The sequence below is a fragment of the Chelonia mydas genome, chromosome 12, assembly GCF_015237465.2.
Source record: "Chelonia mydas isolate rCheMyd1 chromosome 12, rCheMyd1.pri.v2, whole genome shotgun sequence".
Classification (NCBI taxonomy): Eukaryota; Metazoa; Chordata; order Testudines; family Cheloniidae; genus Chelonia; species Chelonia mydas.
The window spans coordinates 35,195,779-35,220,142 of NC_051252.2; the positions used below are offsets into that span (position 1 = coordinate 35,195,779).

General features: G+C 41.6%; 1 protein-coding gene across 1 annotated transcript in view; it reads right to left on the minus strand.

Annotated features, from left to right (window-relative positions):
- Window positions 1–8,272: 8,272 nt before the first annotated feature.
- Window positions 8,273–24,364, minus strand: part of FOXC2 (forkhead box C2) — a 69,919-nt gene continuing 53,827 nt past the window's right edge. The window contains exon 2 of the mRNA XM_007072736.4: window positions 8,273–8,637. Coding sequence (XP_007072798.4) covers window positions 8,599–8,637 — 39 coding nt within the window. The 3' untranslated portion in view covers window positions 8,273–8,598. The remainder of the gene's footprint in view (window positions 8,638–24,364) is intronic.

The window sequence follows — 24,364 nt, forward strand, 5'->3', positions numbered from 1 at the left end:
TCTAAGTTTAATTTTTACTGCCGCTGCTGCAGAATTTCCAGCCTGATGCACCCAAGTACCACAAAACACAAAGAACCATGGTGCAGAAACTAGATCATTTGCTGCAGAAAACACAAAGCCTGGAGTATGTTGCTAACAGATTTGGCCTTTGTAGGAATGTTACCTTAAAGGAGGAATGTGGCTAATATTAGCATAATGAATTCTGCCCTCTAGTGCTCGATGTGGTATATGAAGTAAGGAGGAGTTTGGCCTGCATGAAGCCAGGGATAGAGAAGTCTATTATTGTTTCCTGTATTCAGGAAGATATGCTGCTGAATTTTTAACATTCAGTGTCGAGCCCATAATCTGTTACCATCAGAAAATGAAGACTGTTATATCTCTTTGCATACCATAAGCATTAATCCAGAAAATAACTCTAATGGTGGAAGGGTAAAGACTGACCTTTCATTATGAGGAGGTGACAGGAATTTAGATGATTGGCCACCCCCAGACCAGAATAAAAAGGAGGGTTTACCAGGTAAATGGCATCAATTTAACAAGCTGGGTCAGGGGAGGCATTCTCTGAAAAGTGCCCCTCTGACCAAACAGTTCACTGCAGCTGGATACAGCGATTCTACAAAGAACTCAGCAGGTTCAACACCAGGTTACTTTCCCACACATAATGTTCTCTGTTTGCACAGACAGATCCGTCTGTCTGCATCTATATTTAACTAGCCCAGAAACAAAGTGAGATAACTAGTTTAAAGTTAGTAGTGTGTGTTGTATGTGTGTCAAATACGGTATCCTGATTACATAATTAAATGCTTTCCTGTTAGAGCAATTAGGAGAGACATGTGGAGATTTATAGACCGCTACTCATTCTAGACATTCTCAACCTAGTATCTGTGGACCTGGGCCTGTAATTATGCCAGGTTCACTTTTCAGCCGTGTTCTCATGATTGTAAAATAACATTTAAAAATACAGCAGATGCAGTGCAGTGACACAGCCTTGCTCATGTGGTAGAGAGAGTTGTGTTCTCCATTTGCACTGTTCTCTTCAATTTAGAGTGACCAGATAGCAAGTGTAAAAAATCTTGGGGGGTAATAGGTGCCTATATAAGAAAAAGCCCCCAAAATTGGGACTGTCCCTATAAAACCACGACATCTGGTCACCCTACTTCAATTGCTTTTATGGACTTCGTTTATGTCTTATTACTTTTTAAACCATTCTCTTTTTTCCCTCTCAGTGGATAAGCTTAAGGCCAGGTGCAGCTACCCTTACTTCAGTGGTAGTACTCAGCTGGAGTGAGGGTGACAGAATCTGGACTGGGCCTGTCTCTTGGGTATTAGAGAGAAACTGAAGATCGGCATACTTATAAATTCAGCTGGGCAAACTGGAAAGATCTCTAATAGTAGCCAGGGTGTCAACACCTTGGGAAGACTCAATGGAAACTAAGATTTAGACTTTTGCATTAAAATATTCATTGGGAGTAGAGCAGGGATGTTCATGCCTGCACTTAGGTGTCTGACATAAAGTCCATTGAAACCCAGAGAAAGATTCACATTGAATGGGCTTTGGATCAAGGTTTAAATAGCACCTTTCACTCAAAGATGTCAGAGGCTGCAACTACTTGAGAGCATTTACAGTGGTGCAGCTATACTGGTGCAACTGTACTGCTGTAAGCTCTCTAATGTAGCCACTCTAAGCCCCCACGAGCAGCAGTAGCTATGTTGGCAGGAGACACTCTCCCACCGACATAGCACTGTCCACATCAGCACTTAAGTGGGTGTAACTTATGTCACTCGGGGGGTGATAGAAGCTGCAGTGTGGACTTAGCCAGAATGGTTTATTTCCTCCATTTTACAAATGGGGAAATTGAGGCTCAGAGAGGTTAAATCCAAGATGTTTCAAAAATGAGTGCCCAATATTAGGCTAAGTCCATATTTAGGTGTCAAATAAGCACATTCAATTGGAACTTCTGGGATCTCAGCACTTCTGAAAATCAGACTACTTAAGTAGGAGCCTAAATATGGACTTAGGATCCTAGCCTTAGGCACCCATCACTGAAAATCCAAGTGACTTCCCCAAAGTTATACAGCAAATCAGTGAGAGGGCTGGAAATAGAACCCTGCTCTCCTGATTCCATGCCGCCTGCTCTCACCACTAGAGCACACTGTCTCGTGTGATTTTCTTCATGTGTGAACATTAATGCCCATGGGGCTTAGTAGCAATGGCATTTCTCTCATTTTTAAACTTAATTCAAGTCTGGGGCCTGATTCTGGCCTCACTTTGAGTGAAAATCAGGAATGATTCCATTGGCTCCAGTGAAGTTACACTGGCATTAATCCAGTATAAAAGGAGAATCTGTCCCACAGTATGTGTGTATATGTTGTGGAGTGAGAGTTCTTTGTGTAATTTTAAATTCTGAAATCTTCTGGTTTTGGTGCTCTAGCGTGGGTTTGATCTAGTTTGGTATATGAAAACAGATGTAGTCAGGACTTTCCTACTTCTCTTTGCAGGCTGACTTCTGAAATCCTCAGTGCACTGGTGTTTCTTTCTTTTCCTTATATACATGTAACATCTGCCAAGCTATTGAAATTTGATTTAATTTCTCCTGCATGTGATCCTGACATTAGTATTCCGCATCAGTGCCAAAAGCTTCAGATTATGCCAAGTGGTTCCTGGAACCCAACGGTTAATTGAGAAAAAGTCGTCTTGGCAGCAGAAATAGACTAATAGGCTGGTTAGAATATATTAAAGGTGAAATGCTTTGCAGTGGGGAGGATGCCTCTTTCCAGCACAAGCTTTCAAGGTTGAGTTTCCTGATTTGCATTCGTTTGAAAATGTAGATAAAAGGTTGGAGCATTTTCTGCTTCCTTTGCTATTTTGAAAAATCCAGTGGGAAGGCGTGTAGACACCAAGCAGTGTAGCCAGCCCCCCCCAAAAAAATAAAAACACAAGAGGAAATGAAGCTTGTAAGGATTCCCACCCCGCTTGCCTTTCCTTTTCTTTTTCTAATGCTGCGTGCTTTGCCTGAAATGTAAACTAACCTCTTCAGAAGAATCTCTGATCCCACACCACAGTAACTCCATCAACTTTGGTCAAATATCTCCTGGTGTGAATGAGAGAAGAATCTGGACTGTTGAGTCCAAATTGTCCCAGTGCTGTCAGTGGAGTTCCATGAGGAATAAAGTTGGACCCCTGAGTTGTTTTCAATCATGAATTTATCTTGGCTGCATCTCTTGTTGCATTTCACCCTTCCAACTGAAGCATGTGGATGCTGTGTGTAGGAAGAGCAGAATCCCTATGCAATGGTTCATTGGCTTCTATGCTAAGTGAGATTGCCCTGGCTTTTCCAGGAGATTTATTAGGGGGTAGTTACTATAGTAGAAAAAGTGCCTGTTTAAAATGTTGTAATTTACCTTTTAGCGTCAGAGTCTTGCTGGCCCATTTTCACACATTCAGTGGTGGAATATGATAAGTAATAATCATTCTTTCAAGCCTGATTATTTGGCTCTCTCCTATCTTATTGGCAGCCTCCCTGTTCTTCTCCTTTGAAGTGTATCTAAGCTTCTAGTAGCTATAAGATGACACTTAAGTTACCTCTTCTGCATTCTTATCTCAGTCAGCGGTCTTTGAATTGCTGACATTTTGGCAGCCCGATGGCCCTTCTGCTGAGGAAATTGTCCCTTATGTGACCTTTTGGCTTTCTGAAGAAGACACCTGAAACCTCAAATGGAAGGGATCAGAGGAAGGGGGATCCCACCTCTTCTTCAACTGCCAAAGAGCAGTTTCTCATTCCACAGGAAGCAGCATCTGTCTTATCTCTTTCTTTGTCTCTCCTTTTATACATTTTCCTTTGGACACAAGGTCTTTTGAAATACTTCTTTTTTCTGCCCAACATGTCGTCGAATCCTCTCTCTTTCTCTCTGCGCCTGTACGCATGCGTGCACATGCTGGATAAAAAGGAAAAAAACGAGTGTACGTTACTCAGGGAGACAAAGCTAAATGCATCAGATGAAGTGAGCTGTAGCTCACGAAAGCTTATGCTCAAATAAATTGGTTAGTCTCTAAGGTGCCACAAGTCCTCCTTTTCTTTTTGCGAATACAGACTAACGCGGCTGCTACTCCGAAAGCTAAAGATGTGATTCCAACATCTTCTGGAATCATTAGCAAAGTGGAAATATTTGGCACTGAACACGTGGAGGTTTGCTTGAGACAAATGTGGGAATTCTGATTCTCCCCAGGAAAGAAGTCATACTTTGTTTGACATCCCACTGGGTAGCTTCCAAATGGGACTGCTTGAAAATAATATCTGCATTTGAAAGTCTCCTACATTTTCATTATTTTATTTTTTTAAAAGTCCATTCTGCCTTGGGTTATTCTGTATACAGCAGAATTAGTCTCCTCTGTGTACCTACCTAAAACCATATCTAGGTTCTTATACCATGCCCATAACCATGATATCTCTAAGTAGCTTTTCTCAGAAAAGTCTGGGGATATTCCAACTGGCAAATATGCAAATATGGCCCTTTTTTTTCCATTGTTGCATCTGCAACATTTCAATTTTGTTTGGTGACACTGAAATCCATAAAGAGCCAAAACTCAATCTTCCTGAAGAAAAGATTTATGGCGAAGTCACTTGAAGCCCACAAATGAGCCAAGGGTCTGATTCTGGCCATGCAAACTCTTATCAACAGGCACAGTGCTTCTGACCATGAGATGCCCCAGTGACTGCTGGCAGTATAGCAAGCCCGTTGGCTGGTGATAAGAGTTTGTGTGGCTGGGCCTTTAAGGTTTGGTTCATCTACGGAAAGTGACTGGTATTTAGCAATCTAAGGGCTCAATTGTGGAGTTACCGTGAGCCCTGGATAAGAGACAGCACATAGCTGCACTGCCCCAGAAGCAGACCAGGGACTGAATTGTAACTCTCAGTCCTCTCCATGTCTTTACCTGGAGCAGATTACTTCCTCTGTCAGGCCAGTTCCCCTGCCCTGCGTAAGGCACTGGGAGAGGAGTAGACTCAAGGTAACACATGATCTGTAACACACCATATGCTCTCTTACCTGTGCATGAGCATAGGGCAAGCCACAACTTCACCTTAAATTAATAACTTTACTAACAGCATTATACTGGCACATGGTACGCATCAACACCATTTGCTGCTGTCAATGTCTAGCTCCTTAATCCGGTCACAAACCTGTGTGTAAACTTCTTCCGGTGCTGGAGAGGTTCAGCAGAGTAACAAAGAACAGAGAAGCTGCAGTGACTGGCAGCACTCATTCAACTCTTGATGAATTTTGATGAAAGGGAGCTAGACTGTCAGGGCCAAGTTATTTAATGGGCCTTTAAAATTATAACCACAAATTATGCACATGCAAAACTATGCATCTGTGCACCAAAGAGGCAAAAATTTCATACAGGAAGCCAAAGGTCCACATTAAAAATGGTATGTGTAAGTACATCCCCACATTTGTGCATATGATTATTTAATCTACACAACTAAATCAATTGATTGAATGCACAAATGGCTCTTTAGGTGCCTAGCTAAGCATTTGCACATACACTTGCCTCCATTACATGTACAGTGCAGAATCTGCGTGCACAAACACAGCTCCTCATACAAGTCTCTTTTCAAAATGTGGCCCTAAGAGTGCTTTATGTCTGTGAATCAAGCTATTAGCCATCAAGTTGTCTAATTTGCCTGTTTCCTCTGTCCGATGGGAATTTCTGCACACAGAGACAGGCACATGCTAGCATTTCCATTGCTAAATAACATGATTTGTGGTTGCAGCTAGGTAGCAAGAGATTTAACTGCCATGATTTGTGCCACCAATCAACTTTACCCATAACTATTTGCAAGTGCAAAATGGGAAACAGGTTTAGAAAATTAGGCCCTTCATACGTAGTCTTCTCCAAAGCCCAGTGCAGTCAACAGAAAAAACTATAACTGACTTCCATTGGATCAGGCCCACAACTTGTGAATAAGAGAAAAATTGTCCACCAAGAGCTTACAGTCTAAGTTGCAAGGCAAAAACATTAAGTATTCCATTTTCTTTCCACAGAGGATAGGGTATCTGGATACTTGAAGAACCCACACCCAAAACATTTTGTCCCTCTTACCCTATTTGCCTTTGACAATGTGAATTGCATCGTGCAATATGAGAGTGGTTGTGTGATGAATTTGCCATAACAACCTGTCACCAACCTGAATTAAAGTGGCAAAATTAGCTATTTGGGGTTATAATTCTATTTCCTGATCATTTTACCTATATTTACAATATATATTACTTTGCTTAAAGGGTATACATGAGGTACAGAAATCAATCATTCAAATCCCAGCTACTGGTCCATTGTGAACCCGAATACATAAGAATAAGTTAATGATTTACAAACAGAAACTGGCATTATTTCATTTCATGATGCATTTGAATTCAATTGAAAAAGTAAAATTGTTAGTGTAAAAATTCCAGTAGGAATCCTGTTTTTGACTCTCTATTTATTTGTATTGCGGGAGCACCCAAACCGAGCTGCCATTGTCCTGGGTGCTGTCCAAGCACATTAAAAGACAGCCCCTGCCCCAAAGATCCTAAGTTTAAAAAAAAAAAAAAAGCCATCTAGATGAATAGAGAGAGAGGCTCGGGTACAATATACAAGTAATGTGGTTGAGAGGAGAGCCAATGATAAACACACGTTAATGCCATTATTTTTAATCATGAAACACCATCTTTCACTTTTCTTGAATGGTTAAAGTGAATCTGTCATCAGGAAGGGATTCAATTGTTTCTCCCCTTATCTGTTAATCTATTTGCTTCTCTTCTTCAGGTTAAAAAAAGGCATTTTAAAAATCTGATTGGACATTAATGACAACTTACCTGTTTTCTTGTCTCCGTTTAAGTGGGTTTTTTAAATTCTTTTTCAAGATTAGCACAAAAGCACTTTGTATACAGGCCTGTTATTTTACACCTGGCAGGCAATCTAACAAGATCAGATCAATTTCCAACACCCTTCCACTTCCACGGCTCCATACTTCATATTTCATAATGTCACCCTAAACACAGTGTCAGGGTCTCATCAAACTAGAGCACAATCCTGGTACATATTCTCTTCAATCCTCCACTCTATCCTTGCTTCCTAGGATTAAGTCAATTTAAAACAAAGAAATAAAAGCTTGGATTAGCTGTCAGAGCTGGGTTTTTTCTCATGTTCCTTTTTATTCTTCTGAACTCAAAAACCCCATTTAAAACTACTTAGGAATAGAAGAGGAAATCAATTCTGCTTTCAAAAGTCAATTTAGTGCCAGAGAACAGTGCTGGATTGACAGCTCTGAAGACTGAAGACTTCTGACTCCATAGAACATGTGAAGCATGGGGACAGCACAATATACACTATCCTGCCAGTGTACATGAACTCCTCCCATATTCTTGCCTCGATTCCTTTTCTGGAGAGACCATAGCTGTGAGATGCTAGTTTCTTTTTCATTCCTATTTAATCCTTGGCATCTTTGCTGAGGCTGCCAACAAGCGTTGAAAGAGTACAAGGCTGTCACACAAATATTATCCTGTTAAGAAAATGTCGACATTGGCCACATTTTTCATGAAACTGGATCATTTTTGCAAATTCATCTTGGAGTTCCTAAGTTTTCAAACTTTGTTTCTGAGTATTTTACACAGCCCTAATTGGCGTACAGTAGCGTATACCATTGAAGCAACATGATACACTGTATGATATAGAGAGCTGTAACTTTTATTTTGTTGTCTGCCACATTTTGCTATTGCACAACAGATCATAGCTGTTTCTTTCATTATATATCTCCTAATTAAATGTATATTTTTATTCAAGCATATTTTTTCCTTTTGACCCGTTCTTTGCATATTTCGACAATTTGCTTCCACAATATAGTTGTTATACCATCAAAATCCCAAAAATGTAACTGCCACTCTTTTTGGGACAAAATCCAAAACTAGAGCTAGCTAGAAACCAGAATTTCCATTCTGTGGGGTAGTCTGACATTTCAAATATTTTTTTTTGTTTCAATAATGTCAAATAAATTTGCTTTCATAAGGTTTAAACATTTTGTTTCAAAAAGGTAAAAATGTTTAATTTAGACTATTATAGTGATTATTTTATTTGCACTCATATAATATTGTGTAAAGATTAAACATTAATTTTAATACTATATTTTAATATAATATAAAAGTCCAAACAAAATGAATGGAAATGAAGTCATAATGACATTATCAAAACATTGCAACATTATTTAAATGAAACACGAAAGTTGAAAGAACTCATTTTCATTTTTTCCCATTGAAAATTTCATCAAAATCAATATGTTCCTGTAAAACATTTTGATTTCAGTGAAACTGTATCTTTTTTTTTTTTTTTTTTTTGCTACTTTAAACTGTCACGTCAAAAATTTTGATTAGCGCTACCTAAAACCCAATGAAGTCAACAGACTCCCATCAATTTCAAATGGGCTTTGAATCAGCATCTTACTGAACAAAAATCCGTATCAGTTCCAGTCTGTTACTTGTGGCCATGTTGGATTCTAACATGCAAATCTACCATCACCTAAGCACCACTTCAAGGCCAGTGCCAATCCTCTTTTATGAACGTCTTCAGTTTTGCTTCTGAATCATGCATTCACAGCCATGCACCTGTGGAAAGAGAAAAGGGCACTGTTTGTATAAGCATTTCGAAGGAATCCAGTTCAATAGAATGTGAATGTGATGTGGGATGTTTGAGACCGCAGGGGGGAAAAAGGCAGTTAAGGTACTAGTTAGTATGTGCCAAATATTTACCACCATGTAATAAGAATGGGAGTGGATTTTAATTTGAAGGATGTTTGAAGCCATGCTGTGTGCTTCTCTAAATAAGGAAAACCCAGAGGCACAAGTACTTCAGGATGTGTAAAATGTGGATTTTCCTCCCGTATAGTTGATGTTCATAATACGTGTTTATGACTCTTACAATACTGCATGGGCTTAGTATGAGAAAGGAAGAAAGTTTCACTTATTTCCAGAAAACTTGCCAGCTTCCTATAACTTTCCATTTCTTTTAACACTAAGCTCAGGAACAATAGCCTAGAAGTAACAGCAACAACAACACCAAAAAGCTGTTGGACTTTGAACCGTGCTGTTCCTAAACGTTGCATATAGACTGATTCCCCATATTTATTACAGAACAGCGTAAATGTGCTCAAAACTGTCAGTTCAGCAACTTCTGAATCATAATAATTAGCACTCTTCTAGCACTTTCCATCTTCAAAGCACTTTACAAACATGAACTAACACCCCTAAAATGTAGATATTGTAAATATTGTCGTCCTGACTGTACGTGAGCGGCTCAAGATCACAAAGTCTGTTCCAGAGTCGGCGTTAGAAGTTAGCAATTGCCAGGGGTTCAAATAAGCAAGAATGGGGGATAGAGGCTGAGGAGCTGAGCTCTCCCCTTGTTTAAAAGAAAAAGCAAAACAGAGGGAGATCTCCTCCCCCCTCTGGTTGGGGAAAGCAGATCCCGTCTTTGGCTGCTGCAGTCAGAGTTCCCCTTTTTGTCTTAGTCTACTTCAGTGCCTGGGAATTCCTAATTCTCACTCCTGTGAGATTCTGCTCTCACTTGCACAAGTGTTAAACCACAACAACCTCCTTAACTTCGGTGGCATTACTCCCGACTGAGATCAGAATCTTAGTTCATCACGCTCTCTCTTTCTCTCTCTCCCTCTCTCTCACTTAATTTCCTTTCCCTTCCCTCTCTCATGCTTACAAAAATAAATTGAATTTAGCTTTCATAAATGCTGTTGACAGGCCTTCGTGTCATTTAAATGGCTGGGATGGCATCTCAATTAAATCGTGATTGACCCACATTTTTCTGTTCTGAAAGAAGTGAGCTCTGTTGCTGTATTTATTGAGCTATAAGGGAATGAGTTTGTCACATTTTAAGGGTTTATTTAATTCCCAGGCAAGTGGGCAATGGGTGCGGGGGGGGAACCTGATGTGGGATTTGGGCACGTACAAAACATCTGAAACCAACATTTTTTGAACGTCTAGTTAATAAACAAAAAAAGAAGTGATTTTCAGTGTTTATATTTGCTTGTGTCTGTGAGGATGTTTTTGGACTTTCATCCCTTTTTGAAGGTGTGTCACCTAATTATGGTCTTTCATCCTTCTATTCCCTAGTTAGAACATGCCAATCCCTTTTATGGCAATTGATTATGACTTGGAGATTTCCACATTCCAGCCAGTTCAGAGAGCTTGGATATTTGTGAGTACCTGAATAAACTCCTTTAATCCAAAAACAAACTCCACCTGAAAAAGACTGCATGAAAAGGCCTTTCATATGGTGTTTTCAAACGTACTGGTTCATGATTTCTTTGGATTTGACCCTACTTCCTGTACTAATGGTCTCTGAATGCATTCCCAATTGTGGCTTCTTGGTCTATAAGGTACCCAGCATTAATGGGGAAGAGGAAAAGGAGTCATACGGCAACAGCTTACACAGAAAATGCTGTCTGCATGAGCAAAAATGGACATGAAGGTGAATGGAAACAAAGTGGTATGAATGTCAAGCTACTTCAGCTAAATTTTTTAAACAAACTATTTCCTTGACTCTGATGCTTTGAAAAGTTTTTGGCTTCTAACAGGTTTACAATACCTTTAAAGTTGCCTTTAAAATTGTCTTTCCCAAGTGTGAGAATCTACACTTTGCTGATTAATGTGTTTAAGACATGTGTTACTGTGTTTAAGAAATATGGTAACAGGACTGATGAGGCCACATTGAAAGATTTCTGCTCCAGATAGCTGAGTACATAGAACTGGATCCTGTGATGGCTCTAAGTATCTCCACTTCCACTGAAACCAGAGAGGCACTCAGCACCTAATAGTATCAGGCCTTTAGCTTGGCTATTTACATTCACTAAGACACAATCTTTCTTAGAAGTGTCACGTTTAGTTTAATTTCATGTAATTGATAAGTTTAGGCCAAAATGTTCAAACGGCTGCTACAAATGAAGTCTATATTTCGGCACCTCAATAAAAGTTGTTTGTTTTAGCCCCCACAGTTCCCCCTGTAGTTAGCTGCCGTGTATTCAGCACTTCTGAAAAGCAGGCTCTTTAGATTTAGGATCCTGACTATGACATTTAGTACCTAGCATTAGGGCCCCGGGTTTTAAAATATGGGCATTTTCTCTTCCTTACAAAAATGTTTTAGTTGATGCATTGGATTATAAGATTTAGCTGGTGGAACTAATTCCTTTTGCTGCAATATGATCCTCTCCTACCATCCTGATCAGACCCTTTTCCTTCCTGTAAGTCAGTTGTGCTTAGTCTGATAAACTGTGTTTATGGTGCAGGACTTGCCTCGACTAACTTTTTTTAATGAGTTATTAGGATTTTTTTATCATCGTTATAGCACCTACTGCTTCATAAAACTTGACCATAGAATGTCAAATGTAATGTCCGTGGGTATTTGTCTACATTTCATTTCCATGATTTGGTGGTCTGAATTAATTTTATTTATCTGTGAACACACAGCGCCTTGATTTCAGTATCCTGTGAAACACAGCATCTAATGAGGCAGAGGAAAGAAGTGACAGACTTTGGCTTCCTGCAGCCCATCCTCAGAGATGGAAACTCCCGGTGTTGACTGACTGGTTTGGCTGAGTGATAAGCCAAGCAGTGGGCTCTGAGCCAAGATGAGGACTGTAACTCCTTCAGTGCAAGATTAATGAGTGTCTGGGGGCCAGATCCTGAACTTAATTACTCCAGTTACTCCTGATTTATACCGGTGTAACGGATTCAAATTTAGCTCAAGGGGTCTTTACATCACATGCGCACATGCTTCCTGGTTGCTATCTGACTTTGTATTGCAAATGACAAGCCAAAAAACCCATTCCCTGGAATATAGACATTCCAGCCAGGAGCTGGCAGTCCTTCACAGACAATACTGGTGCAGTAGATTTTGTTGGAGCATTTACCTACCATTACTTGCTGGTAGTGGCTGTTTGCCTTCAAGATCAACAGTACTAGAAAATGCCTCATTACAGTCACACAGCAGGTTTTATTTTTCCTTGACATTCAAGAGGTGCAGCAGAAAATGAGATTCTCTCCAGATTGATTCACACAGTGTCCAAAGAGGTCACTGCGGCTGACAGTAAACTGTGTGACCTACCCATTTCCCAGTAACGTTCCAGCTGTTGGTGCCAGCACCAGACAACGGGAAAAGGGGTGGTTGGGTCTCCAAAGAGTGTGGATTAGAGGTTTTGGTTTGGAATGTCTACGTTTGGATAAACTCTGAATTTAAAAAAAACCCAACAACTCTGAGACAAAGTTTAAATTAAAAAACCCAAACCAGCCTTTGATTTCTTCTCTGAAATGACCTCACTGCATACCCAGTGCAGCCACAAAGCACGACTGCCTTCATGGGCTTGACTCTGGGAAGATGTATCACTTCCCTTTGAGAAATATGGAAGGTATTGTCACTAATCACAGTCTGTTCTGAGCCAGCTTTTTTTCAGTGGGATCCTTCTGTGCTTTTTTGTTTTTTTTTTCTTTCACACAAATTGTACTACTCCATGTAAGCTGGAAAGCTACCCGCAGTGGCTAAGCGTGTCCACAATCATAAAGCAGAGGAAGGTCAGAAGAGGATGAGATTTTAGAAAAAAGGCCTGATTAATGCGGATGTGGCTGCTGGTGTTCCGAGATGACTGGAACTATGTCGCCTGATGCCATCTGTTACTCACTGGCAGTTGCATTTGATCTCCTTGCTGGTTAACCCCCTGTGTGCCAAGCCTTGGCTATGTCCTCCCTCTCGCCATCCATTCATGACTAAACCCCATTATTTCCTTTGGTCCCCAGTGTGTAATATTAATAGCATATGTTCCAGTGGTAGAGAGTTTATTCTTAGTCAGGGGCAACCAGGAAATGCATTTATTTGTATGGTGAGGTGGTGAGGCAGGCTCAATTTTATTTCTACAAAACATCTTGTATCAGTGCCAAAACAGGACACAGCAGAGCATGGAAAGTAATATGCAGTTCTAGGGGCAGTAAAATAACTTTGGTCCAGTGCTTCAGACACCCTGTAAAGTAGCATTCCCATCCAATCCCAGTTTGGCTATGAAATTACAAACAAACCCCCCTCAAAATCGTGTCCTTTACTTGGTCATTCGCCTCTGGTCACTAATCTGCAAGAACATGCATCTATTGTCACTTGAATGACGAGAGCTAGGTCAAGGGAAGTTCATGTCAACATGAGCAGGATTCGGCCCTTACCCACTCCACAAACTTCAGTCTGTGCAAACAGATGGACATGGGCATAAAACAATAAAGATGGACATAGGAATCTGCATCTGTGAGATTTAGGAGGTGCGCAGATCGTATTTCATTCTTCCAAATCAGCTGCATTACTGAAATCATACTTCATAGTTTAATAGATTTTGAGGCCAGAAGGGACCATTAAACGTCTAGTCTGACCTCCTGTATAACGCACACCATCGGATTTCATCCAGTTATTCCTGTATTGAGTCCAGTAACTTGTCTGACTAAGTTAACATAAAATGTTAATCAGAACACTTTTAAAATCTGTTATACTTTAATGACCCATACTTTAGGAAGGCTTTAATAGTAACTTTTTCCCTGTGTGAATAGTAGCTTGACTTTTATAAATGGCCGTGCTGCACAAAAAGTACAAAGGTAGGTTAAAAGTCTGTTTTGAACGCAACTTGGCATTTGGCAGGCTAAAGTGAAACCTGAAAAACAGAAACTCGTCACCTCCCAAACATATGTTCAAGGTACAGCTTTGCAGCGAAAGGAGACTGAACATGACCTGTGAGCAGTGGTGGTTAGCCACTGAGCCAACAGGGCCCATAGCCAGGGGCCCTGGCCAATTGGGGGGCTCCCAGAAAAATGGGCACCCCCATGACCTGACCCGCTCTGCCCGCCCAGCGCTCCTGATGGGGAGCGAGGTCGTGGTGCAGGGGCTTGCCCCACTCCCTCCAGCAGCTCGGCGCTCCTGCCGGGGAGCGGGGGAAGCCTCATGCCCCAACTCCACTCTCTGGCAGGAATGCTGGGCAAGGGGGTGGGGCAAGCCCCTGTGCCCCAACCCCATTTCCCCAGCTGGGGGGTGAGGGCAGAACTGCAGGTGGAAGGGGTGGGGAGGGGCCTCCACTTGCTCTGGCCCAGGGCCCCACAAAGGTACAGCTCCGCTTGTGTGAGTGCCTTTTATAACTTGCATTTGTTTCTTTCCAATTTAGCATAAGGTACACAAATGCTGTGGCAATGAGCATTGAAGGAATCTTCCAAATAAACTATCATTATGGTCGCTATTTAGTCATATAACAGTAACACCTACTGGCACCAGATCAAGGCCCCATTTTGCTAAGGACGGTACAGACACATAAGACAGTCGCTGCCCCAAGGAGCTAACAATCTACGTAGATAAGACTGACAAATAGTTGGAGAAACAAAACATTATTAGAGTTGGTTGAAACTTTTAGTATTTTGAACCTTGAAAAATCAGGAGAAATTTCCACACATTTTTCATAAAATTTTTCCACCAACTGATCAACATTTATTGGAATTTAGGGGATGGGGGGAATCTGGAAAATTTTCCAAAAAAACTGATTTTTTCCAATCACCTCTAACTTTTCTTATCCCCATTTTACAGATGGAAAACTGAGGTACGGAAGGACTTTGCCTACAATTAAATGCACAAATGCATTTGCATGTGCAAAATCCATAATCCATACACAAATGGGTGCTGTTGAAAATATGTAGGAGGCTTAATTTCTTTTGATTAATGGGACAATCTTTCACAAATGGCTATCAATTTTTCAACCACTCTTCCAGTACTGCTTCTGTTTTGAAAATGACTGTATACATTAGACCCTGGCTATTGCCTGCTAGTCAATACCAGTGGGAAGCATGATCAAAAATAGAGCATTTAACCTCACAGCCAGTGGTTGGTTACTGTCTGATGGCCATTCAATTGCCTGTTTGAAATGATGTGGTGATTTCAGCCCAGTTCCTTATAGACAGGACTAATTGATGCTAATTTGCAAGTTTGTCCAGGGTTCTTATTCTGGCAAGTTCATCCAACAATGGAATCACCCCTTCAGCCCAACTCAAAAAAAAAAAAAAACCATGTAAATACCATTCAGCACAGCAGTAGACTCTGAAGAAACTAGCTTTTACCACCAGAAGTGTCTTTAAAAGTGATAGGGTTTAGTTGCTCTCAATCAACTTGGGGGGGATTAATTCTCAGTTATCATGAAATGTGACAGAGTTGTCTTGCTTATGAACTGCTGCTGATTCTGTGTGTACTGATCTGTCGAGCAGAAAAGAGCCAGAAGCCTTTATTGGCTTTAGCATGCCTAGCGAAAGTGTCTGCCCTCTTACAGAAGATAAGTTCAGCCTTGTTTATTTTCATTTTGGCTATTCAGAATGCTCTGTTATGCGCTGTACCAGACAGTGCTGCTGTGCCTTTAAAAAAGGAAAGGAAGTGTGGTCCTGGTAAACGTAACTGGAGCAATAAAATATAAATCTTTGTAATTGTTGTGGAGACGAAAAGCAAAACAAACTGCATTTAAGTACGTTGTAAGAAAATGTCAGAGATTTGAGGGAATGGTCATTAGCATATGAAATCATTTATCTCCCATGCATTAGGCAGTTGGATGGAGACCAACCCAATTAATTTTTTGTATTTTTTCCTTTTGGGATTTCTTGGAATGTCAAAACTACAATTTTTCTTCAGAAGGACGATATACTTTTAAGATGATGGCAAAACACCACAGAAACAAGTTGCACAGAACTGCCAGCTTCTACAGTAACTTTGTGCATGTGTATAATGTACATAGGAAGAAATACATGTGTGTACAAGCACATAAGTGTGTGCAGAAATGCTCAGCCTGTGTAGAAATATTCAGGCTGTGGCTTTAGAACAACATGTAATTTTCATGGGTCTTCTCTGCACTAGTTATTATATAGTGCATTTCATCTGTAGATCTCAAATCACTTTACAAAGGAGGTAAGTATCATAACCCTCATGTTACAGATGGGGCACCAAAGGCATAATGACTTGCCCAAGGTCACCCAGCAGGCCAGTGCAGAGCCAGACACAAAACCCAAGTCTCCAGAATCCCCACCCTTACTCGAGCCACTAGAATCTTATGTTAGTAGCTGTCACTGTAGTGTTTGAGCACCCGGAAAGATTTGATGGGCTACCAACTGTGAGGTCCCCTTTGCATGCCTGGAATATACCTTCCATCCACACATGAGTGTCCCCAATCATGCACAACCATTATAGCAACCAGCTGTGTTAAATTTGCTTAGATCAAGAAGACTCCTCTCGGTATACAATCCTTCACTGTGCCAGTCTCCACTAGTGCGGAAAGCTCACTGGTATAATAGCACCAAAGATACAAACAGTCCTCCCACAGTCATCTCAGAGTGTACCAGTCACTGCTTAGTTGCTTGTGTGACTGCTTTCTCTATTCCACTGCCCAGGGGTAAGGTTGGCTGGAAGACACTCATGTGCATACTCAATTGCACACTATTTTCAAAGCAATCAACTTCTTCAGCTTGTTTGACTTAGTCTTATTCTAGCACTAGTATGTCTCAGAGGATGCCATAAGCATTTTTCATTTAATGCCCTATTCTCCTCCCTTTGAAATCCATAGGAATAGGTTTATATCAAAGTGCATTGCAAGCACTATGAGACTGATTCATAAATTCGAAACTCCCTTAGTTGTATTGAAGTGAATAGGAATAAAGGGCTTTCAGCACCTAACAGGATCAGGCCCTAATCATTAAAACCTCACAAGATGCATGTGACATAGTTAAGTTTCAGAGTAACAGCCATGTTAGTCTGTATTCGTAAAAAGAAAAGGAGTACTTGTGGCACCTTAGAGACTAACCAGTTTATTTGAGCATGAGCTTTCGTGAGCTACAGCTCACTTCATCGGATGCATAGCATATCGTGGAAACTGCAGTTTCCACGATATGCTATGCATCCGATGAAGTGAGCTGTAGCTCACGAAAGCTCATGCTCAAATAAACTGGTTAGTCTCTAAGGTGACATAGTTAAGTAATATATGCCCATTTTGCAGATTGGGAAACTGAGACAGAGATATTAAGAGCTGGTCAAAAACTAGGAAACAAAATTGTGGCACTTTCGACAAATTTCAAAAATATTTGTAATTCCCTTTGTATTGTGTCATTTTCCAATTTTTCAATGAAAATGTTAGATGGATTATATTTTTTATTTTGAAAAAAAAAAGCCACAGTGTAACTAACCTGACCAATCAAACCTGGCAATTCTCTCCCTATATAACCAATTGTAGAACAAAGTTTCTTTTTTTAAACATTTCCATTAAACTTTTTTTTAAAGTGAAATGCAGAAAATTTCCTTTTTTTTTTTTTAGGCTAAATTTTGTTGGAAAAATTTCAGCCAGCTGTAGGTTGTCTCTTGACCCAGGACACAAAGAGTCAGTGGCAAAACTAAGGGCCTGAAGCTCCAGGTCAGCAAAGCACTTAAGCACATACTTTATTTTAAGCAGATGAGTAGATCCACTAACTTCTAGGACACTAGTCATGTGTTTAAAGTTAAGCACGTGCTTAGCTGAATTGGGGCCCTAATCACTAGACCAGTGGTTCCCAAACTTTTCCACCGCTTGTGCAGGGAAAGCCCCTGGCAGGCCGGGCCAGTTTGTTTACCTGCTGCGTCCGCAGGTTCGGCCGATCTCGGCTCCCACTGGCCGCGGTTCACTGCTCCAGGCCAATGGGAGCTGCTGGAAGCGGCGGCCGGTACGTCCCTCGGCCCGTGCCACTTCCCACAGCTCCCATTGGCTTGCCCGCACTGCTTCCCACAGCTCCCATTGGCTTGGAGCAGCGAACCGCGGCCATTGGGAGCCGCGATTGGCCGAACCTGTGGACACGGCAGGTAAACAAACCGGCCTGGCCCGCCAGGGGCTTTCCCTGCACAAGTGGCGGAACAAGTTTGGGAACCACTGCACAGGACCATACCCTCAGGTCTCAGTCATGGCTTTGCCACAAACCTATAGGGGGCAGTGTGTTGTTAAACTGCCCCTGGAGCAACCTGAGAGGCGGATTGTGACTCACTGACTTACAAACCTCTCACCTGGTCCCCACTGCTCCTGGGAGGCAGTATATCTCACCGTTTCTGTGCCAAGCCCAAGGCTGTAGCATAGCTGCATCTCCAGGCACATTGGCTTGGCTCCATTCACCTCCCACCGGCATGCACAGAGAGGGGATTAATAGATTTGTGGTATCTACATCCCCTCTTTCCCTGATACCTGCAATGCAGGTAGGCAGCACAGGAGAGTCACGTCTAGACCATGATTCAACCCCCAGTGGCAAGAGAAACTATGAATGGCAAAACTTGACGTAAACTGAGAAGATGATGATGAGAGCCCAACAGGGAGATCTTGCTCCTGCTCCCATTGGAGTCAATATCAGTGAGATGCATTCGTGTCCTGCTGTCACCTCCCGTACATCTTGTACTGATCACAGGGGATTTATTGTCCAAGGCATTTGGCTGGCATAGAATTCAGTTATGGAAACCTTTGGATCTCCTGAGCCTTTCTCTGCTGGATTTCTGTCCCAATCAAAAAGAAAATGGAGCTCATCTTCTGGGATTAACATAATCATAGATCAGCACTGAATCTGGTGGGAAAACTATACTTTTATTATTATTTTTATTATTATTTTGGTTCCAAGGTTAACTAACTGCTTCCCTCACGGTACACACCATGATACCACGTCTCAAAGCCTAGCCAGCTCGGAGGTATCATTAATAAGGTTTATTCTTTTAATTTCAGCACAGGGAAATCATGTTTCAGCTCCCTAGCAAAACCGTTCCTAGCAAGTAAGCACTGAACAGTATCAAATGCAAATATCATTTTAAAATATGAGGTGGTCAAAAGGTGTGAGGGGAAGAAGAGATTTTGGAAGTCTGCATTAAGTCAACATTACCGTTAGCAATGGGATAGCAAAATTTCACAGCTTTGCTTTGATCAGTATTTCAGAAAAATGAAGCTATAAAGGCAGAATGTCCTATGAACTGCAACTAAGGGAATCTTTATTTCAAACATCCATCAAGAAAATTAGAATGATATTGAAACGTTGAGCCTGTTACATTTTATTCCCAACTTTGCAAAATGAGTGTGCATATGATTTCTCAATGATAGTAAAAAATCTTGGCATGCTTCAGTAGTTTGTATCATTTAAGAATGGTTCAAAGTAATTATAACCTTTACCATTTATTTACTGATTTAGACATGAATGGCCAAAATCTGTCCTCAGATACAAACCCTACAACTCCTTTGAAATTAAGGTTTCAGAGTAGCAGCCGTGTTAGTCTGTATCCTCAAAGAGAAAAGGAGTACTTGTGGCACCTTAGAGACTAACAAATGTATCTTATGCTCAAATAAATTTCTTAGTCTCTAAGGTGCCACGAGTACTCCTTTTCTCTTTGAAATTAAGGGCATTCAATGTTGTTGGTTTCACTTTTCATTTAGAAGGGACTTCGAAAGACAGAGCAGCTAGGAATCCCAGGGAGTGGATTTGCGGGTGAGGGGATGTTTATTTTTCCTCACTAACTTTTTTTTCTCTACTCTCACTTCTCTGCTCCTTTTTCACAGTCTCTCCTAAAGGGAATACTCATTTATGATGGTTGTATGAACTCAAATGCAAGCAAAATGAGTTCCTCCATATGAAGTAGAGATGTGACAGAGACTCAAAGTTCAGATTGCATCTGGATCTAGGGTTTTGGACCCTTATTCAGGGAAACACTTCAGCGTGTGCTTAAATCTTCATTGGGGCTTTAAGACTTCAATGGGACTTAAGCACGTGCTTGAAATTAAGCATGTATTTAAACACCTTTCATTAATAGGGTTGTTTTCCTTGCTTCAACCCATTCGAGACAGCAGCCAAGTGCAATGCTTAGATCCAGCTCTGAACCTTCCCAGCATTTGGAGATATTTGACTGTGGCTCTGGTTCAGGCCCATCAGTTTTATAATGGATGTTTATTTGCTCTCCAGCCATGGTCAACATGTCCATCACAAGCATTTCCACTGTAAACCCCAGAATGCCTCTACGCTAATTGAAAGGCAGCATGAACTGATGAATAAATCATGACTGAGAGATTGGCTGACATCCCTTTTGCCATAACTCATTTATTCTAAAGGTCTCCATCGACTCTGTTACACATTTAGACATTTTGTGCTTCTTAAAGGTTTCTAAGGGGGTGAGAACCTTTTCTCACTGAGGAGAAACAGTGAACCAGGGATCAAGCCTGTATAAGGCAAGGGTGAAGAATTTTGCTCACCATGAAGAACAGCTTCAAGATTTGTAAAACAGAGGATTAGGAAATTAGTTAAAGGTCAGAAATGGACTTTTCTTCTCTCTTATTCCATTTCCATATACTCCATTTCAGTTGGTTATTATGGACAGTGGAAAAGTTGCCAGTCACAATGGAGATCAAAATGCCCACACCCCTACAAATGACTCAAGGGCAAATGCTAACCAGCTTCACCATTTGGCAAGGGAGAATCTCAAGTGACACAGTGGTTTTGGTTCTTACCCATACCTCTTCGATCTTGAAAGAAGATAGGACTGTGCAGGAGGTCACATATACTTTTCTGACTGTCCAGTGAGTCTTGTTAGCCAAGGCAGACGTATCCGGAGAGCTGCATTTGTCCGGGGTCTTCGAGCCACCAGAAGAGTAAAGAGTTGCAAGGGTTTGGTTTTTTAAGTGACCCAACATTTTTGAATCTTCTTTAAAGTTCAGGCTAAGCATCATTTACCCCAGAAGCACTTTGAGCAATGAACGACTAAGACAAACCTGTTACGGACAAACCTCCAAAAAATTCCAGAAAGAAAGAGACACAACCAGGGACATTTCTAGAAAACCAGAAGACAAAGTTAAATAACAGCTAAAAGAATAAGTCTCGTCCTCCTTGAAACGCCTTTGCTTCTAAACTTTAAACTTTATCGGTGCCTTTGCATATCAAACATCAGACTAAACAATGTTACAAAAAAGTGCACCAGGGAGAATAGGGAACAAAATCTGTCTAGTTTGGTGGGGCAGTGTGATGGGGTGTCCCCCCACACAGGAGTGGAAGGGGTTAATGGAGGCCGGATGAGCCAGTTAACCTAGTAGATTGAACACTGAGAGGAAAGCCCTGATTAGAGGAATAGGCTCACCTGTGCAGGAACAGGCAGAGCCTGTATAAAGTCAGACAGCTCACTACAATTAGAGGGTTGCTCCTGGGAAAGGTTGCTGGGAAGTAGGCTGCAGTCACTCCCTGAGTGGAGGGCGTTGGTAGGTGGGCAAACCCAGAGAGTGAGGAAGCTAGATAGGTAGGAAGAAGCCCAGGGAAACAGCAGCAAGGGGTGTAGGATAATACAGAGACCTTGACTGGGTGTTATAGTGTCCCTGGGCTGGAATCCAGTGTAGAAGGCAGGCCTGAATTCCCCTACGAACCGCTGAGGAGTGGCAAGGATGTTGGAGATGCCAGCCAGACAGCATATCTGGAAAGACTGTGAACTCCCTGGAAGAGGAGAGACTGAGTGAACTGGCCAGAGGGTCAAGCCATGAAGAGGAGACAGAAGATCCAGGAATGAGCATGGCCGCAGAGCGAGACAGTACAGGGGAAGATGGCACCAGAGGGGGAATGGCAAGCCTGGCAGAGCTAATTCTCAGGACGGTCAGTAGGAGGCACTGTGAGCGGGGAGTGGACCCAAAGACAGGCAGCCTCTTTTCATTTGTGGTCATAGACTTTCTGTAATCTTTTCTTAGCTCACTTCACAAATCTACCATACGCAGGACCTGCTCTTGCCAACCCCTACTCATGCAAGCTCTCCTGGTGACTTCAACCAGGTGAATCATGCAAGCACAGGCAAGGACTCCTCAGGAGAGAAAGGACTGGCAATATGGGATTCTTGCTCTGGTACCGTTCTACAGGATGAGTTATCTTCTTGAGAGAGGTCCAGAAATGATATAGTCGTGAGTATTCAAGCTCAGTCCTGAGGTCAGAGCTGGGCAACATTTGCCTTCCACAATCTTTCAGTTGATTGAGTTTTACTAGCACAAATGTTCATAGAAAGCAAATTTCTACATTGTAGGGCAAGCGTTCAGGGAAACTGAATACTAAGTTCTGAACTGCAATTATTCTCACACACAACTGCCTGCATGCTCATCCAGTCAGGGAACATACTTTGCATGGTACTGTTTATCTGACGGCGTTCAATCCATTAAGTAAAATATTTGAATAGACCCTTGCCAAATAAATTTGAACAAGTACATTTGAGAATCAGCTCATGGATACACTGCAATCAGCTTGAGGATATTCCGTGAGCAGAAAAAGAGGTTAAATCTGACAAATGATTTGTTATCAATTATTGGCTCACCTCTAACTGAGATGCATCCACAACCCAGGGAGAACCCAGGAATAGAATAGCAAGAAGCGCTACAGATCAGGATTGTAAAGCTTAATATAAAATTGTTTGCACATTGCTTGACGACACTATCCTTGGGTCAAGCCACAGCCATTCACTCCTAGCCATTCACTTCGTTGAGTACAAGTAAGCATTAAATGGAATATGTCAATGTTTTCCTTAAGTTGTTCATTTCATATTGAAAATTGCTATTCATATGGGCTCTGTGCATGGAACTGCTTGCAAGTCAATTCCATTCTGTCACATTTCACTTTTTTTTTTTAATTAGATAATCAAGTTGGGTTTATAGAAACCTCCTAATAGCAGTGGAATCTAATGAAAACCTTTCTGTTGAGAAATTTTCCATCGCAGATGTTCTGGGATGACAGGGTTCTTTTGCCAGGGGTTTTGCCACAGTGGAAAATTCATTCATTCTAATTTAGCTTCACACCAAACTGTGGCCTCAGGTTTTGGATCAAATTCACCCCATCCTTTTACTTTTGTACCATATGCCCATTGTGAAAAGCTGGTTGGGAAAAGAATTAGTGTGTCACACTCTATTAGCCAGAGTAACGGGTGACTTGCCCCTTTTAAGGCGGTGGTGACCTGGAGCCAGCCAGACCCAGGTTCTAAGGAGGTACATCTGAGCAGGCATCACCTGCTTCCCCTATAAAGACCAGCAGGAAGGTGCAGAGGGGGGATTCTTGGTGAGACCAGAGTGGGGATAGAGAGAAACATGGAAAGGGTGCAGAGGCTGCTGGGAGTCTGCAGACTTCAGCAGAACAGCCTGGGACTTGGTGAGTGAGACTACGGGCAAGAAAGGCCTGGGGGTGGCCTGTAAGGAGGTAAATGGACAGACTTGAGGAAGGATTTGAGAACTTTTATTTTCAATGTTCGGTTGATTAAAAAACAGAGCCCAAGAAGGGGTTTCCATGGGCAAAAGTGTTAGTGAGTTATTGAAGAAGCCCCTTGAAGTGGTAAACTGAGGCAGGGACCACTTGGCGGGCTGCCCTGAGGCACTGGTGGGTGGGAGGCATCTCATTCGATGGCAGTCAGTAGTTATCGGAATTCACAAAAGTAGTGATTAAGGCATGTACTGTTTCAGCAAGACACTTAGGAACATGCTTAACTTGACTTTCAAATCCCATCTAATTCAATGGGACTATTCACACACTTAGAGTTAAGTATGTGCTTAAGTGCTTTGCTGAATCAGGGCCTACAAACATGATCTAAAGCTCATTGAAGTCTACCCACTGATGATGTCAATGGTCTTCAAATGTATCTGGGGACACAATATTTTTTCCCTATAGCTTCATGGCTGCATGTGTGTATATGTTAAGATGGTTTGTATCAAGAGAGAAAAATACTTACTACAAAATCCAAACTACCAGCCACATAAGATATTCTCCCTCATCAGCTAGTCAGTGGTGTTGGGAGAAGCTCAGTTTAAAATGACGTAACAGTTGTAAATTAACAAGCTAATGTTCATGCACAGTGAGAAAAATAGATCTCACTGTCATCTCTCCTCTAAAAATGCAGATGAGCTAAAAAGAAAATTAGCAATGGCTCTGCAAATAGTGACATTTTGTTGCTCTTTAGCTCTCCAGCCACTAGATGATCATAAAAACTTGTTCAGGTCATAAGAACAGTCATACTGGGTCAGACCAATGGTCCCTCTAGCGCAGTATCCTGTCTTCTGACAGTGGCCAGTGCCAGACGCTTCCGAGGGAATGAACAGAACAGGTAATCATCAAGTGATCCATCCCCTGTTGTCCACTCCCAGCTTCTGCCAAACAGAGGCTAGGGACACCATCCCTGCCCATCCTGGCTAATATCCATTGGTAGACCTATTCTTCATTCTTCATTTATCTAGTTCTTTTTTGAACCCTACTACAGATTTGGCCTAGTATCCCATCCACCAGTGGACAGTGGAGC